The sequence below is a fragment of the Saccopteryx bilineata genome, chromosome 3 (genome assembly GCF_036850765.1).
Source record: "Saccopteryx bilineata isolate mSacBil1 chromosome 3, mSacBil1_pri_phased_curated, whole genome shotgun sequence".
NCBI lineage: Eukaryota > Metazoa > Chordata > Mammalia > Chiroptera > Emballonuridae > Saccopteryx > Saccopteryx bilineata.
In genome coordinates this window covers 119,331,887-119,350,360 of record NC_089492.1, presented here as the reverse complement: position 1 = coordinate 119,350,360, position 18,474 = coordinate 119,331,887, and the positions used below count along the sequence as shown (strand labels likewise).

Sequence of the window (18,474 nt, the reverse complement as noted above, 5' to 3'; positions counted from 1 at the left end):
ATGCGGAGGGCCCAGGTTCAAGACCCCAAGGTCGCCAGCTTGAGTGCACGCTCATCTGCTTTGAGCAAAAAGTTCACCAGCTTGGACCCAAGGTCGCTGGTTTTAGCAAGGGGTCACTCGGCCTGCTGAAGGCCCGAGGTCAAGGCACATATGAGAAAGCAATCAATGAACAACTAAGATGTCGCAACGAAAAACTAATGATTGATGCTTCTCATCTCTCTCCGTTCCTGCTTGTCTGTCCCTATCTATCCCTCTCTCTGACACTCTCTCTGTCCCTGTAAAAAAAAACAAAAACCAAAAAACAAAAACAAAAACCTCATAGCTTAGCATGTGAGACAGATACATAAAGTAACAAATATAAAGCAGTATGATAAATACTGCAATAAAGGTATAAACAAAGTGCTATAAGCCCAGAGTCAGGAAGGATGAACTCTTTCTGGAAATAGTGGCAGAAGGAACAGGAGTTTCCCAGTGGGAAGAGGTAGAAGGAAGATTTTTCCAAGCAGAGGAACAACACACACATACACACACATACACACACACACACACACACACACACACATGCGCGCGCCCGTGCGCCCGCGCACATGTACAGTAAAATACACAGCTTCTTTGAAAAACAAAAAATAGCCTTCTGTGGCTAAAACATGAGATTCCTGCGGAGCAATGGTAGAAACCATGTGAAGAAATTTGAACTTTTTATTATAATGCAGGCAATGAATAGCCATAAAAGCAGGAAAGATGTGATTTCTGTCTTAGGGGGGGGAATCCTCTGTGGCAGTGTGAATAACTAACTAGAGAAGGGGAAAGAAGGAAAACCAATTAGAAGGCTATTGTACCAGAGTAGGTGGAACTCTGAGCAGTAATTATGGAACTGGATAGAAGTGAATGAATGGATTTGACATGCATTTCAGAAGTAGAATCACTTGGACACAATGGCTATTTGGTTGGAGAAGGCAAGGAAACGAGAGTCTAAATTTCCACCTTGTATTTTGGCTTATATGATGATTTAAACCAAAAAAAAATAAAAGATTTATTTTTAAAATGAGCCTAAATGGAGATATTTGCAGATATGTGCAAGACATTCAAGTAGAGAGATCCCGGGGACTGTTGAAAATAAGGATATCAGCTTAGGAGTACAGTCAATACCAAAAATACAGATTCTTGGAATTAGCAACATAAAGATGACATTTGCAGTCCTGTGAGCAGATGAAGTTTCAAGAAGGAAGAGGAGGAACCATTGCCAAATATTGCATACTACAAAAAAGTCAGTTGATAAATATTTAATGCAAAACTTTTAAAAGAAATCTTTTATAAAAAATATGGGAAAATATTTTTTAAAATATTTTTATTGATTTTAGAGAGAGGAATGGAGAGAGAGAGAGAAGAGAGGAGAGGAAGAGGGGAGGGGAGGAGAGGGAAAAGGAAGGGGAGGGGAGGAGAGGGAAAAGGAAGGGGAGGGGAGGAGAGGAAGAGGGGAGGGATGAACAGGGGAGGGGAGGAGGGGAGAGAGAGAGAAACATCAATCTGCTATTCCACTTATTATGTACTCACTGGTTGTTTACTGCATGTGCTCTAACCAGGGATGGAATCCACAACCCTCATTCATGGGGAGGGCACTCCAACCAACTGAGCTTCCCAGCCAGGGCAGGGGAAATATTTTCTTGATCATGAGATAAAAATTTCCTCAACAAGACAAACAAAAGGCACCAATCAAAAAGGGAAAGATTAATAAATTCAGCTACTTAAAATGCCACAAGAAAGAAAGGGCAATCCACAAATAACCTGCAACACAGATAACTGACAAAGGACGAGAATGCTGAATATGTAAAGAACTTACAAATCAAACAGAAAAGTCAGACAAGCTGCTAGAAAAAGAGGGAAATATAAGAACAGGCACTTCACAAAAGAGGATATCCAAAAAGACAGCAATTATAAGAACAGGGACTCAATCTCACCAGTAATCAAGAATATACTAATTAAAACCACAATTATCTACTATTACACACTAAAAATGACAAAATTTTAAAAGTATAGCAATAAGTTTTGACTAAGGTAGGAGTGACTGAAATTATCATACACCAGTTGGGAATATAAATTAACACAACTAATTTGGGAAACTGTAACAGGATCTAGTCAGGTTGAAAATATGTGCCCCTGTGGCTCAGAAACTTCACTCCTACAATATACTGTAGAAATCTGCATCTTTATGTGCACCAGGAAATACACGGAATGTTCAGAGCAGCATCATTTTAAGTGTCCTAACCTGAAAAAATGCCAAACGCCCACCAGCAGTAACACAAATCTATAAGTGTAGTATATTTGCAATGGAATGCTATACAGCAGTGGTCCCCAACCATTTTTGGGCACGGACCAGTTTAATGTCAGAAAATACTTTCATGGACCAGCCTTTAGGGTGGGACAGATAAAAGTATCATTTGACAGAGACAAGCGTCAAGAGTGAGTCTTAGACAGATGTAACAGAGGGAATCTGGTCATTTTTAAAAAATAAAACATCATTCAGACTTAAATATAAATAAAATGGAAATAATGTAAGCTATTTATTCTTTCTCTGCGAACCGGTACCAAATGGCCCATGGACCGGTACCAGTCCACGGCCCGGGGGTTGGGGACCACTGCTATACAGCATACAGTGATGAAAATAAAGAAGCTGCAGATGCACACAATAACATGGAAGAATCTTATCATGTTAAATGAAAAAATCAAGTTACAAAGTAATGCAATATAATTCTATTCATTTAATCCATGTTTTTTAGAAATGCATGTAAAAGTGGTTAAGTTAAAAGAGAAAAGCAAGGAAACAATTACTATGACAGGATGGTAGCTACCTCTGGGGAGACAGCAGTGATTGTAACAGGCAAGGGATACTCACGGAACTGTGCGATCTCAAAAATATTAAATTCCTTGACGTTAGCAGTAGTCATTACATGGTATTGATAACCACTCAATAAAACATTCATATAAATTTTATAAACTTCTAAATATATTTTATAATGTAAAATTTTAATGAACAAAATTTTGCAAATGTCTTTACATTTAACAAGAGATCTAATAGTAAAAAGTAATCAAAAAGATTTTGATTCTAAGGGTGATTAACTGGAGAATTGTACCAATACATCAAGGTTGCAGGTTCAATCCTGGGTCAGGGCACACACAAGGGTCAACCACTGGGTGCATAAATGGTGGAACAACAATCAGTGTTTCTCTCTCTTTCTCTCTCTCCTTCTTCCTCTCTCTCTAAGATCATTCAAAAAAATTTTAAGAGATGAAGGAAACAGGTTATTGAATTCACTTAAAACTTTGAACATCACAAAAAAAAATCTGAGATGAATTACATGTAAATATGTTTCAAGACTGATTACTGGATTTCATTCTTTCATTCACTCAACAAACACTGTTGAGACCTACCTTGTGTCTGACTGTGCCAAGAATTAGCAGTACAGTAAGTTCTCACTTATCCTTGTTATACATTCTGTGACTTTAACGGAAAGAACATAAAATGTATAAAACCAATTTTACTTGACATAAACCAGAGTCAATATTTTATCATCTCATCAACGTCATAACAAAACCACTTTGAATAAAACGACGTTATTCGAGGACCCGCTGCACAGGAAACCTTAGTCCTATCTCTTAGGCTCCTCTAGCACTTGGACCACCACTGACTTCTAATCTGTTTTGGGATAAAAGATTTAGCTATTTTACAGACTGGAATACAATCCTGGGGGAGGGGTGATCTCAGAATATACAAATAAAAAGGCATGCAGGACTTATCAGATGCTGATGTGAGTATATGATAAAGTTTATGCCTCTTCTGAGAGAATACAGGGAAAAAATATATGCTAGATGTTTTTGTCTCCCAACATTAAACACAAACAGACAACCTTTATTTTTTAATACCAGGTTAAAGCAAGGCCAAAGAAGTCTGTAGCAGAAACAGAGCATGGATCAAGAGTTCTTAAAAACTGAAGAAATGAAGATACAATTTAAATTTAGAATTCTGCTTTTGCTTTTCAATAAAGGATTCTAGATCTATACAGTGATGTGATCTCTGAAAGAGAATATGGTAAAAAGACAAGGATTTGCTAGAATCAATGAGGTTTTAAATATCTTTTTACAAATAAATTAAGCCTCATATACAGAACTATTAATCTAATCTAAACTCCATATCTGGCTTACACAACTTACCCTGGGTTAGAACTCCTAAAATGCAGCAATGTTCAAAGAGCAAAAAGTGCTCAGCCAAGAACAAAAATCACCACTTACAAAAATGAACCAACCAGTAAGGAATTTTAAAATTACTTAAAAATTAGAAAGGAACTAAAATTAATAAGAAATTAAAAGGAGAGGTAAAAAGACCTGATATCAGATGAGTTTTTTCATTTAATGATCTATTAGTATCTTTCTGTACACACACAAAAATGAAATTGAAAAGATACCCAGACACATAAAGGTAGTTATGTCCCAGGAAATAATTTTCTGTTAACAATACTCAAATTTTACAACCTGAATTTTGATAATGAATGTTTTGCTGATGTCTATCTGGTAATCTGATACTCAAGTGATTTAATGTTGTTTTTGAATTAACGTGTTTTGATATACTAAAATTTTCAGGGAGCCAAAAGAACACTGAATTTGAAGACTGAACACCATCTTCTCCCATAAGCAGCCTGAGGTGACCTCTGAGAATGGTTTGCTATTCACTTGACCCAGAAAACCCCACAAAGTCATGCAAATCAAGAGGTTCAAGTCTTCATGTTCACTTTAGAACACTCATGAAATTGCCCAGACCATCAAGGGTATGTGCATGTCTGAAAAGCCACCTGAAGGATGTCACTTTTCAGAAGTAATGTGTGCAATTCTGTCATTACAATAGGGGAGTTGGTACGTGTGCTCAGGCCAAACAGTAGGGCTGGACACAGAGCTGGTGGCCCAAAACATACTTGAGTTTTGCTGCACATGCTTAAAAATACAGAGAGTAATGCTGAACTTCAGGGTTTATATGTAGATTCTCTGGCCATTGAGCAAATCCAGGTGCACAAAGCTCTCCTGATGTGGTGCAGAATTTACAGAGCTCATGGGCAGATTAACCTATATGTGAGCTCTCCCCGCCACACTGAGATGATCCTACTGAAAAATAGCAGATTGTCCCTAAACCAGAAAAGGAGGCTTTACAGAAAAAAAAGATATCCCAGAAGAAACTGAAAAAAAACTTATGACCAGAGAGTAAGTTCAGCGTAAAATAAATGCTAATAAGCCCTAGCCAGGTAGCTCAGTTGGTTAGAGCCTTGTCCCAATACACCGAAGTTGTGAGTTCAATCTACAGGCAGGGACATATGAGAATCAACTAATAAATGCATAAATAATAGATGGAACAACAAATTGGTGTTTCTGTTTCTCTCTTCCTCTCATTTTTAAAATCAATAAAAAAGCTTTAAAGAAATCAACCAATGAAAACATAGATAAATGGACCAATGAATCTGTAAATAAGTGGAACGGATGTTTCTTCTCTCTATCTCTCAAATCAATTTTAAAAACTCTAAAAACTGTAAAAAAATGCTAAGAAAATAAAAGACTGTGTACCAAGTTTTGCCACCTACCAACCATGTAACCTTGAGTAAATAGCCCACTCTGAGCCCACACCAGCCAACCTCACAAGGACTTGAGAACAGATAAAGAAAATAATATATGTGAATAATACCATATCAGCTTCAAAACATGGAAAGCTCAACTTACTACTCAATGTACTGTAAAAACTACTTTCTGCAAACTAGTATTTTTATTCACTTTTTAATACAAAAAGTTAAATATACAAAAGTATACTATTATGAAGTTATAGGTTTCTCATTCAGCTTCAACAATTAGATCATGGCTAATCTTGTCTCCTCTATACTTCAGCCATTCCCTCTCATCCTTTATCATTTTGAAGAATGTCTTTACATCTTATCCTTAACTTCCTAAGAGCTAAAATCCAACAGTCTCTTTTCAGTGAATGAATAGGTATATGAAGTCCAACAGAGAGGTCTGACTTAGAAATATGGATTTAAGCGTTATCACTAATAAAATCAAGAGCTAAAGCTCTGGATGAGATAAAATACCCATGCTTGGGAAACAAAAAGATACATTATTTTGGTGCCCCTTCATTACAAATATAAATAAACATAAAGCACAATACTTACATCAAAAGAAGTTTTATGGACTTTCAAAGGCCTATAGAACTTTTATATCCTATGATTCTAATTATGTTTCTGCCTTAAAAAGGTTCCCCTACATTAACAGCCACCACTCTGAAGGATTTAACAAAATCTCTAAAAAAATAAATAGACATGATTTACATAATATCAAATTTAAGCATTGATATTGTAACCAACTCCAAACTTACTTTTCCAAATATTTAAGAACTTGTTGCTCCTAGTAATTTTCCTTTCTCTTTAAAGTATATATATTTGTTTTATACTTTCTTTTGTATATATCATATCACAACAAAAATTTTAACTGTAAAAAGAAAACATGATTCCTATATTTAAATATCTATGATAGATGATGGTATATATTGAAAGCATTTAGAGCCGTGACCATAGATAATATTTTTGTCCTAAAAATATTTTATGAGCTCTTTAGACACCAAGTAGTTGACTCAGAGACCATTTATTCCTACATTTAAATGAACTTTACCCCAAATGTCAAAATCAGTTGTTTATTTATACTCCAATCCTGAAAAATATTGTTATAAGTTCTCTAAATGCTAATTCTACAATCCACTTTAAAAGAATTTCTAAATTTTCATAAGTTGTTCAATAAAAAACAACCATTTAAAGACAAAGTTAAATATGACCTTTGGAATAGAATGAAACTTTGTGTCTGATTATATTAGCCCTGAAGTAAACTATCCAAAGGGAGAAAGAGAGGTATAATTTTTAGAAACAATGGATTTTTAATATTTAAATTTTGATGGGCTGTCATTAAATCAAGCCTCTGTCCTATCTGATCAGAAATAACTCTAAAATATTTTAAGCATATACTTATCTTTGAAGTAATAGTACAAGGAACATAAATGTATGATTTCATAATTGGAGGGATATGCACTTTAGTTATGAGTACACCATATACTTCCGTATTTCATTTCTTTAAGAAAAAGTGGATATATTTAAAAGCAGTTTCAACTTTGTCTATATTATGTAACTGCTATTTCACCTAAATATTGGAAGTTTCCTGGGAAATATTTTTTAGAGACTTTGAAAGACTGCACCTACTGTGTTTTAAGTAAAATCCAACTCATTTTAAAAGCATGATTAAAGAAAGAATCATTATATCAGAATGGTATGTTCTCACTCCACAACAAAAAAATCAGTTCGTTTTTTCAAGTATCAGTAAATATTACAAGGATGATTAAGAGGCATAATTGCCTTTTCAGGAACCATCTACTAAACAAAGCCCCACCACCACCCCAAAGCGTCCCCTTTTCAAAAGTATATTCCAGACGCTCACACATTTAATTAAACTATTCTTTCTTAAAGATAATGGAGCAGTTTTCTTGTTGTCAAATAAGCAATGCATTGTTATTATTTAGTATTCACGTTCTGGTTAGTGGTTTTTACTTGAAGAATGGTATCGTATCGTTGAATATAAATACTCCTTAAACTTAGAAGCTTTTTTCATTCTCATTTCAAATATTGAAATGTATGGGGAAAAGGAGAGAAAAGTGTGTAAAATATAAAATAACTTGTTGAGAAGTTGTTTGGTTTCAATTAAGAAATTTTATAGATACCTTGTTGCTGTTCTTAAATTAATTCTGAAACAGAAGTCAAGTGATTTTTTGGTCTTAAGTAGTAATAATACAGATTTTCTTTACCAATAATGTATATATTAATTACATTTAATATATCAAATATATTTACTTGTTTCTCTAAAGAATTTTATAGATACAGTGCTTGATGACATCAATAACATTTATCCTGCCAGAACAGTGAATTTATCATTTATTTTCACAATTGGAAATAATCTCAATTTTCCTGTGAAACTGCTATTTTGAACAAAATACATGAAAAATTAATTTTAACACAAATGTAACCGCTCAAGTTTTTTAGGTTTCTGTAACGTAGCAGGCATCAATTTGCTGACATTCAGAGTCTTTTCACCTGTTTTTCCTCTCAGGTTTAAGGACTTTTCTCTTTAAAAAAAAGAAAAGAAAAAATACACAGTCGATTTAGGGAAATGTCTCCATTTACCCTCAGTAGCTACCATAAAAGAGTGCTGAAAAGCTCTGCAACAAGCGAGGTTTCTTCGCTCAATCTTTTCAGAGCTCCAGCAAATTAATGCGGTGCTCTCGGGATGGTTTTAAGATTTTTTAAATTCAAAAAGTCACAAATATGACCTATCCTTCACCCCTAAAGCACTTCACACATGTTCACTTCAAGGTACACTTTTTGGCCCCAAGGGTATAAAAGGGGGAACACAAGCCGTGAGTAGAAAGCATGAAGATTGCGTGGGGCTCTCAAAGAGGGAAAATTGTTGACATCTTAACGCTGCTAAATGTTCTGAAGTTGCTAAGTCTCCTTGAGCTGCTTCCATTCTAATTGTTTCTATTGTGTCACGAATACCAAAACCCAAACCGAACCCACCTCCGCCCTGGGGGAAGTGAGCGGAGGGCGGCCCTGCCGGAACCTGCGGGCTAACAGGTGGCCGGGCTGGGCGGGACCCTCCGCCCGCGTGCCCGGCCCCCCGGCCGCCTCCGGCCGCCCCGCCGCGGCCACGCAGCGCCCCGCGCCCTCCGGCTCCCCTGGTTTCCCTCGGCACGGTGGGGACGGAGCGCAGGCTGGGAGGCGCTGCGAGAAGCACGTGCCGCCTCTCGAGGCCTCGTGCCCGGCGGGCACTCCCCGCGCCGCCCTAGGACGCAGGCGCCGAGGCTCCCCACGCCGCGGAGGGGCCGGTCCACCGGCGCGTCTGACCTGCACGCCCGCTGCCTCGACCCCAAAAGTGTTCAGTTCTGGCCCGTCGCAGGTCTAGTGGGGCCAAATAACAAATGCAACAAAACCGAGGCCCAGGAGTTTGGGTACCTTGTTCCGAAGGCCACGTGGCTGAGTAGGCGCAAAGCTGGGTGTCCGGGTTCCATTCCACCGAACAGCCGGGAGAACCGGCGGGCCGCTCGGGACCCGCCTCCGGGGCTGCGTGGGGCGGGGGGCAGCCCAGCACCTGGGCCTCGAGGGACACCGGCAGCTGCGGCGTGCGCCCGGGCGGCCCGGGGCGGGGCCGGCAGCCTGGGCGAGGGGAGCGCCCGGGAGGCCGGCCCTGCAGCCCGGACACCCAGGCCCGGGGGCGAGAGCCGGGCGCCCCTTCGCTGGGCCGCAGCCCGACTGCCCCGGCACGTGCTGGCCGCACACCCGAGGGGCCCCGGCGCACCGCGCAGATCGCTCTCGGCCGGGCCTTCGGGGAGGAGCCCGCGCGCCCGGCCCGGCCCGGCCCGGCCCCACGCTCGTGGTCGCGCGCGGGGGGTGGCGCCGCCGCTGCGCCGTCCACGGGCCCTCGCGGAGCCGGGGCTGGCGGCCCCGTCCCAGTGGGAGTGCGCGCGGCGTCGGGAGGGAGCCCGCGGCCCCGCAGGCTTTTCTACAGCGGGGCTCGCAGCCTCTGCTTCGCACGGGACCTCGGGGAGGGGTCGTTCTCCAAACCCGGTCTCATCCTGTGTTATCAGGTCTCACACGAAATAAAGAGATTGGAGTGTGTTGGTCACTTCGCGGGAAACTTTTCGTTGTTTCCTTCCTTCCCGTCCGTGGACAAGTTGAGCAGCTTCTTACACCTAGATTTTAGGCCCGAGTCTGGAGAGCTGGGGGCTCTGGGTTGTCTGGGGGGAACCCCTGTCCCCCTCCTCCCCCAGGGAAAGGTGGAACCGTCCTTTCCGTCCCTCTGCAGCAAGCCAAAGGGAAACGCGTCCTTCTCCACTTTTCTGGATTTTGCGTTTGCGCTTTAAATTTCACAGTGCAAACAAAGATAATTTGGCTAATTCTAGAAAGGAGCTGAGGCTTTACATCCTAGCACGCAAAAACAGTGACTGATCCCCCAGCCGTCGTGAAGCCACCTGGGACAGCTCAGCAGAAAGGAAGATTGTCTGCTGCCAACATGTAGGGCAGGGATTTTTTTTATTTTTTTTATTTTTGGTCGTTTTGTTTTCTTTCCTTGTTGGCTCTGCTTGAGAGCATTACAGAGCTCTCCTTTCCCGCTTCCCGACCCTCTTCCCCTCCCCATCTTCTCTCCAGTGCAGGCAATTAGGGTGAGGAAATCAGGGCCAGGCTCCTGCCTCTAAAGAGAAAAGAATTGCTTCGGGAATGCAGTCCTGACACCTGTCCCTGCCCTGGATGGCGAGAGGGGCTGCGGGTCAAACCGCCCAGGGGAAGAGGCTGGACCGGACGGGAGGGGAGGACGCTCCCTAAGAGGAAGTTTCTGGGGGCTCCTCTTGCCACGTCTCCCCTCCCTATCCTTTGACCTCCAGCTCCACACAGGTCATTAACACGCGGCTTATTAACACGGGAGTGTCCCTCCTCTCAGGGCCCCCGAGACTGGGACCCGGTGATGGAATCAGAAGAGCCACACTGACAAGCCGTTCATTAATTTGCATTTATTTTCGGGCAATAATGTAGATAAAGGGAGGGGGGGCTGCCTTACATTTCAACAAGTAATTTGTGATCTTCACATCGGACAAATTAAATTTACAAATTACTTTCCCACCTACTGGACAAAATGGCCAAAGCCAAAATTGATACACAGGCGCAGGCTCTCCGCAGATTAGGAGAATGAAGGTGCACTAAGAACTCACTAGACAAAACAGGGTTGCTTAAAGAGAAGCTGACAAGAGGAATGAGAACTGGGGTTTGGGGCCTGGGTTTGTTTTTCCATAATGCTGCATTTAAATTTTTTTCCTTCCTTTTATTTTTGGTCTCTAAATCGGAACTGTGACCATGTGCTTAGGCCTGGTGAAGGACTCGGTCCACCACCTCAGCCCTGCTCAGCTCCTCCCCTGTAGCCTGACTTGGCTGTTTCCTCCCCTCTCCTAGACCCTCCGATCTTCCTCGCCGAGCTTCCTGGAACCAAACGGTTCTCTTTAATAAATACACATAGGAAAAAGGTGTGAGGGCAGGGCAACTTTGCAACAACTGAAAAAGTAAAAGCGCCAACGTTTGAGGAAGACAGGCAAGGGCACAGGGTAATATTTTTGCTTTTGTTTTATATATATGTGTGTGTATATATATATATATGCTGTATATATCTTAAAGTTCTATTTCCTGGGCGCTAAAACGAGATATACTCCGTTCAAACAACAGCAACTAAAAAGTGTCAGTGGTCCCTGGAACGGACCGACTATGTACAGCATTCCCGCAGAGGCGGAAGCTTGAGCCAGTTCTACGCGGGGCGGGGCTGAGCGTGAGAGGCCAGGGGCGCGCTCCTCCCTCCCGCCCGGCCCCAGCGCGCTCTGCTGGGGAGGAGGGGACGCCGGGAAGCTTTGGCCTGCGGGCGGGAGCGGGGCCCGGCCGGCGCAGGGACCGCAGCCGGCACGGGAGGAACACTTGGTGGTGGTGTGGGAGTAGAGTGTGGGTGCACTCCCATAGGCAGACGTGCCAGTAAGTGACTCCAGTGTCCAGAAAGAATAAATAAAAGTGTAGGGCTCAAACAGCCAGTCAGAGCAAAGAGCCTCCGAAGACTGCAAGTGCATGAAAGACTGGACTCACTGTCCAGAAAGACTGGAAGAGGGTGACTTGGGAGTTCGTTAGGGGCTGAGGGGAGAGCACACAGCTCTCCTGTGTAGAAGCTGTGGGCCACGCCAAAGCACTGGGCCCTCGTCCGAGGGGTGGACGGGGCTGCATACCCGATAAGCAAGTGGCACAAAGATAAGGGCGACAGTGCAGGCATTGGGCATCTCTTGGGGGCATAAAAATCAGATCTGGAGAAGCCGAGGCAGAGGCGGGGAGGCGCAGCAGCAGCAGCAGCAGCAATAGGACGGGGGCCATGGAGGGCGTAGGTAGTTTCGTTTGTCTTCCTCTCTCACTCCTCGGCTCACAATACCTGGAACCGCCATGAGGCTTGGTCTTTATAGTCCAGACAATCGGGCGAGTTGAAGTTGAGTTTCCAAGCAGAGGAAGCGGCGGTGGCGCCAGGCTCCTTGTAATCCAAGCAGTCGGCAGAGTTGAAGGGGAGCCCCGAGCCGCTGTAGCCTTGGTGGTGGTGGTGATGGTGGTGGTGGTGGTGGCCTGAGGACTGGCTCAGTGGATGGTGCGCGTGGGGATGGTGGTGATGGTGGCCCGCCATGGAGGAGGGCGCCATAGGGCTGAGCTGGTGCGGATGGTGGTGCGTGTGCATGGGCGCTAGATAGGAGCTGCAGTCCACGCCGCCAAAGTAGGAAGAGGAGGGTGTGGGGTAGCCCTGGCCGTAGCTGCCGCCCTGGCCGTAGGACATGGGATAAGAGGCTGCAGCCGAGGCAGCGCCTGCGGCTACAGAGCGCTGCATACACGATGCGTTGCTAGGGGCGGCCAATGGCTCGGGCACCGACACGGAAGCAGAAGCTGAGCCAGGAGAGATGGAGGCCGGACTCCAGATGGATGAGGCAGCGGGCGTACTCAACGACGACGGCACTGCCACCGCCGGGTTCCCGCCCAGGCCTGCAGCTGCTGCAGCCCCGGGGTTGGCAGAAGCGCTAGAAGCGGAGCTAGAGGACGAGGCGGAGCTGGACACAGCGGGAGGTGTGAATTGGCCGCTGCTTTCTGAGCCGGAGCTCTCCCGCACCGGGGACGATTTCTTCTTGGCGGGGCGGCTCTTGGTTCCGCTCCCGCTCTGCTGCTGCTGTCGGCATTTGGCACGACGGTTCTTGAACCAAACCTGCAGCAGGCCAGGTGAGGGAGAGCGCGTCACTAGGCTAGTAGAGCTGGCTACTCCCCCGCCCTTTGGGCCCACCGGACCTTCTAGGATCTTGCCTCGCACTCCTACCCAGGCCTCCGCTCCTCGCCATCTCTAGCCCAGACAGACCCTGCCCCAGAGTTCCCAGCTCCCTCACCCTCTCCCGGGCTACTGGTCAAAGACCCTCCTCTGGCCAAGTAGGGATATGCCCCTCCCTATCCCCAGAGCAACTCTGCCCTAGGGCGGCGGAACATTTGCTTCTCTAAACTGCTGTTGGCTGCTCCCCAACAACCCGTGTGTGTTTGGAGGCCCTGTCTTCTATGGCCCGAGCTCAGGAAACAGCGGAGACCACAGAGGAGGCCGCGAAGTGCGGGACAGTCACCAAGTTAGAGGCCGGAGCCAGTGGGCCCCTGGAAGCCTGGTGTTGGGCAGGGCGAGAACTGGGGTGGGAGCGGGAGCAAAGTCAGCAAGCTGAACAGGCGGTATTCGGGAGACTAGGGAAGGGAGCCTGGGCAGAGTTTCTTTGGGCATCTTGGCTTCCAGTGGGGAACCAAATAGTAGTCAGTCATGAAGTTCTCACTCTTCTTGGAAGGCCCCGGTACTTGGCATGGCATTCCTAGTTCTTTCTCGAGCCTCCGGGGAAAGAAGGAGAGATAAAAGGCCCTTGAGAAAAGTTCTGAGTTATAATTCAAATATTATTTTCGGAGCCCTTTCATCTCAAAAACAGGAACAGCAAAGCCGATAGTCCGGTTTTGCGTTGGGCATCTTCTCGCTGCAACGGCGTCTAATCAAACTGGGGCTACCCGAGGAGCGACTCCGAAATAGAGCGCCATGCTCTGGCCTAGCTTCACTCTTCCATTTCCAGGATCCCCGGGATGTAAAGCAAGGGTGGAGGCCGATTTCAGGAGCCCAGAGGAAACTGCTAAGTCCTGGGGCGGCCAAAGAAGCAGGGGCCAGTGTCGGACCCTCAGGGCACTTTACCTTCGGAAGCCTCGCTTGTCCTCCCGCAATCCTAAAAAGGACTTTCAATACTTCAGGCGCCCGGGGGGCCAAGGGCCAAATCCAGGTCCCTAAGCTAGTTCCTTAACTTTGACCTTCTTCCAGGCTCAGGCCCAGAGCTGGGAAGGGGGAGAGGAGCCTCAGAGGGACTTCCCGGTCGATAAGCTCGCCCCCAAACCAGACCACCCTCCTCAGGCCCTCTGCCACCAGCCCCAGTGTCCCTACCCGACCCTGGAGCGCCTGGCGCGCGCACCTGGACTCTGGACTCCGGCAGGTTGATCTTGAGAGCCACCTCCTCGCGCATGAAAATGTCAGGGTAGCGAGTCTTGGCGAAGAGAGCCTCGAGCACGTCCAACTGTGAGCGAGTGAAGGTGGTGCGCTCCCGCCGCTGCTTCCGCGGGGTGGCTAAGGGGACACGCGGGGGGCGCCTCGGGTCAGCGGTGGCCACGAGGACCCGCGCCAGAGGACGCGGACAGGCCCCTGGCAGGGCCTGAGCAAAGCCGTTGCAAAAGAAAGCCGAGCTCCAGAGGAACTCCCCCAGAGGCCGAGCCTGCGGAGGCCACAGGTGGTAGAAAGTGCATGTCTGTGACTTCGGGCTGCCCCCTTCCCCGATTCTCGGAGGTTAAGAAGGAAATTAGGCAATCTCCCCTCTTACACACACACCAACATACTCTTTGGCTGGAGGGTGGGGGAGGCGTGTACAGAAACACCACCTGGAAAACACTTTCCGAGGAAATAAATGGGAGTGAAAGAGTGAGAGCTGGAAAGAAAGCCAGAATTCGGATCAAGCCATTAACATCAGCAGCGCAAAAATTGGTGCCTCGAGGACGATTTAGGGAGGGAGAATCCACTTCCTCACTCAGTCAATCGCTTCTAGGGGAAGCTCGGCTCTTCCTGTTAGGGCAAGGCTAGCGTCTAAATTCTTCACTCAAAGATGGGGGAAAGGAAGACATTCACACATGCACACACTAGAAAAAGCCACCCTTGGGAAACGAATTCCTATGCTGGCAGTGCGGGGCCACCAGAGGAGACAGGTGGCCGTGCGGGGCCACCAGAGGAGACAGGTGGCCGAGGTGCCCGGCAGGGAGGGTGCACGTTCCGGATTTTCGCCACCCTGGCCCAGCTCACCGACCTGCAACTCTGCCCTGTGGGCCTGTAGCGTGCTCTGCATTATGAACAAACAAGGTAACTGGCTCCCCGGCCCTGTAGGGCGACAAAGTATGTGTTCAAACCCAAGACGCTGGAGGTCCCCCGGATTTGCAGGGGCTGGTGCTCACCCGGATAGCCCACGGAGGGGTGCAGGAGGTCCATAGCGGGCCCGGCCAGGCCCAACCCGTTCATGCCATATGGGGGTTGTTTGAGGTAAGACATCATGCTAACAGCTGGATGGAGGGGCCCCGACGGATCCAGGGGGCCGGGCGCAGTGCGGGGCTCCCACCGCGCAGTCCTTCGAGCTCTGTTGCGTCTGGGGGCTCGGCCTATGGAGACACGAGACATAAAGAAACTGCCATTCAAAACCACCTCAGTTTCCTGGTCTCGTCAGAGGCAATGAGCCACGGAGTGGGGAGGAGACACACAGGCTATGGACTGCGCAGGGCAGTTAACTCGGAGGTACAAAGCTTTAGTCCAAAGACCAAGATTTCTTCGAAAAACAAAAATTCCTGGATCGTCATCACCTCTTTTTGGACTTGGAATGGGCCAAAAACACTCGTAGGGCATCGCTAGGAGCGAGGAGAGGTTAAAGCAGGGCCACGCTGGGGAGGTTAGGGCCTGAACGGCGTGTGTGCAAGGTCCCAAGTTTATGCAAGATTCTAGTCCGGTGAGAGCCGGCCCGTGCTGCACCAGCAAACCTTCACTGGGCGCCCCAGCGGTCGGCTGCCCGTAGGACGAGGGGTTGTTTCGTTTTGCTTGAAATGTTTTTGAAAGCAGAACGAAAAGATAGAGATTACAGAGAGCCAAGGTGAGACACTAGCAGCAGCGCCTGGGTCTCTCCAGGACGAATGGCCCACTTAAGAGAGAACTTACTGTACGTTCCTTCAAAGATCTTAGAAGCCGGGCGCCGGCCCCAGAGCCCAGTCACCCCTCCAGCTGTGTCAGCCGCTCCCCACTCTACCCCAATACTGGTTACGGGCCCCAGGCCCCCAGAGGCCGCCAGGAGACGCAGAAGGAGCCACTGGAGCCTTGGTGGTTCTTAGAAGCGGCCCCAAGTTAGGGGCGCCTCGCCACAGCCGCAGGCCTCTCTTCACCAACTCCAGCCGGCTCTCGGTTGCGGACAATGGGGTCCTGGCGAGGACTGGAAGGCGCACCGAAGGGTGTGCGGGCTGCGAGGCCCCGACAGCAGGCCCCGCGCGCTCCCTGCCTCCACTCCTGGAGGAACCCGCGGCCTTAGCGCCCTGCCGGGACTCGAGAGCCAGGCCTGGCGGCGTCGCTGGCGCTGACCCGGACTGGAAGGTTAAAGCCTGGCTTCCCCAGTTGCCCCGGATCTGAGGTTCTACTTTCAGGGGCCGGGAAGTGTTGCTGGGCCGGTGGATGGGGATCCCAGAGGACCTGTCGCTTCGCTCCACCTCGCGGGGACTGGGCGCAGGCCTGGGACCCGGCCTCGGGAGCTCGGGGAGAGACGTCAGAGCTGGAGAAGCCTCCTGCCCCTACCCTTCGGCACCCACGGCCTGAGCTGGGGAACCCAGTTTGCAGGGACCGGGACGAAAGGGAAACAGCCCGGACTTTGGGTCGCGGCGCCTCTGCTAAGCTGCAGCGCGAGTTTCCAAGACTTTCTTCAAACTTAGCACTTCAGCTCGGTTACTTCGGAGGAGGCGGGGGGCGCGGGGCCGCAGCGGAGTTCTGGGGTCCGCCAAGAACCGGGAGAGGATCCAGGCCGCTCCCCAGCCCCGCCCACCTGCCGGACCCGGGAATGGGGGAGCAGTCCAGAGAGGGGGCGGCGAGAGCACCCCGCGTGTTGCCAGAGCCCCGGGCCCCGCAGCTTCTTCCTTACCTGCCCTCAGCTGCCGGGGTCGCTCACCATCTACCTCGCGCCCTCACCGACCCGCCGGGCAGCCAACCTGCAAAACAGAGCAGCACAGGGATCACCAGCCCGGCTGGCGGTTGTCTAGGACCTCCTGATTTCTTTCTTTCCCCAACTTCCCTCCTCCTTTCTCTTCCTTTCCACTGGCTTTGTGAGTGTCCCTCCAGGTTTCACTTTATTGCACAGACACTTTGTTTGCAAAGCCCTACACAATCCCGAGAAACGTCCTCGCCTGGGACCGCGCGGAGGGGCCTCAAGGGAGAGGGTGGGGGAGAGCTGGGGGCGGCTCGCGGCTGCGCTGCACTCCCGGTACAACGTGGAGGCGGTAGGGGCTGCGGAAGTCCTGCAGAGGCACTTTGCAAACTAAATAAATCAAGCGATTTACCTTGTCGGAGTGGCTTGTCTTGCTCGGTTGTTTAGGTGATTGGAAATGTAGCCTGATGAAGATTGATCACCTTTCTACTGCCCTCCCGGGGTATGTGAACGCGAGGTAAGTGCGTAACGGGCCAGGCTGCCAATCCCCGGCCCTGCAGAGGCTGAGTGACAGGGAGCCGGGCAATGGCAGCCCGAGCCCGGGGTTACCTCCGCGCGTCCCCGCCCTCCCCCGCCCCCGGCACCCCGCCCCCGCCGCCTGCCCGCCCGCCCCGCCCCGGTCGCGAGCTTACTCTAGGGCTTGGCAGGCAAACGCGGGGCAGAACTAGGCGAGTAAGGCGCGCGCAGCGCCCGAGCGCCGGCCGCGGAGGGGGACGCCGGTCCCTCTGCCTCCCTGGGGCACCCGCCCTTCTCTCGCCCTTTCAGCGCCCTGGAGGGAGTGGCAGAGAGGAGGCGAGGTGCTGGAGAACCGGTTCCCTCGCTCCCCCGCGCGCCACCCGGCTAGGCGGCCAGCTTGTGGGCGCGAGGACTCTGGCGCCGCGGGCTGGAGGAGAGCGGGCCCCCGGACCCCGGCCCCTCGCGCGGCGCCGCGGGCCCCGCGTCTTCTTCCACCTTTGCCGCCACCTGCAGAGCGACGCCGTGGGCGGCTCGTGCTAGCACAGGCTACCTGCGCGGGCGCAGCTCCGGGTGCGCCGATCCCGCCTCGGCGCCTCGGGACTCCTGCGCTCGGGAGCAGCATCCGCAGGGGCGGTCCTGCCGCTTACCTGCTCCTCGGTGTCTCCTGAGGTTCCCAACACCCCGCGAAGGAAGTTTGCAAATCTTAAACGTTTCTTCTGCAGTGTCGGAGCTCAGCGTCGCCTTTCTTTTTGCACACACTCTACTTCTGAACTGAAATATTTTGATAGGAAACTTTCTCTTTCATACTCTCTCTCCCTTTCCCGATCTCCTTCTACCAGGGGTAGTCTGGTGGAAAACGTGGCCACACACTCCTGCCTTCATTTTCTTTCCTACCTGCCACAGAAAGAGCCTCCCTGAGGCTATTTCCCCGTATAGTTCGTACTGACGAAGTTCATTTCCCAGCGGAACAAACTTCCCAAACACATCTACCTGGGTGGACTTTGCAAAGCGCAAAAATACGTGTTTTCGGCCCAATCCTGAAAAAGGCAGTTCTTTTAAATGGCACC

The 18,474-nt window shown here is 48.8% G+C and overlaps 1 protein-coding gene across 1 annotated transcript; it reads right to left on the bottom strand.

The window, feature by feature from the left end:
• Positions 1 to 10,629: 10,629 nt before the first annotated feature.
• On the bottom strand, positions 10,630 to 17,487 carry OTX1 (orthodenticle homeobox 1). Its single transcript, XM_066267226.1, has 5 exons — positions 17,304 to 17,487; positions 16,889 to 16,955; positions 15,177 to 15,377; positions 14,153 to 14,304; positions 10,630 to 12,882 (listed from the first exon to the last, which is right to left on the bottom strand). The coding sequence occupies exons 3-5, from the start codon at positions 15,271 to 15,273 to the stop codon at positions 12,064 to 12,066; spliced, it is 1,068 nt and encodes a 355-aa protein (XP_066123323.1). The 5' UTR covers positions 15,274 to 15,377; positions 16,889 to 16,955; positions 17,304 to 17,487; the 3' UTR covers positions 10,630 to 12,063.
• Positions 17,488 to 18,474: the final 987 nt, after the last annotated feature.

What these genes read in the sequence shown, in the direction of transcription:
- OTX1 (XM_066267226.1), bottom strand. Translation starts at nt 15,273, where the DNA reads ATGATGTCTTACCTCAAACAACCCCCATATGGCATGAACGGGTTGGGC. An exon ending in CCCCTCCGTGGGCTATCCGG is followed by an intron (nt 14,305 to 15,176) that starts GTGAGCACCAGC and finishes GTGTCCCCTTAG; the next exon opens with CCACCCCGCGGAAGCAGCGG. An exon ending in TGCCGGAGTCCAGAGTCCAG is followed by an intron (nt 12,883 to 14,152) that starts GTGCGCGCGCCA and finishes GGCCTGCTGCAG; the next exon opens with GTTTGGTTCAAGAACCGTCG.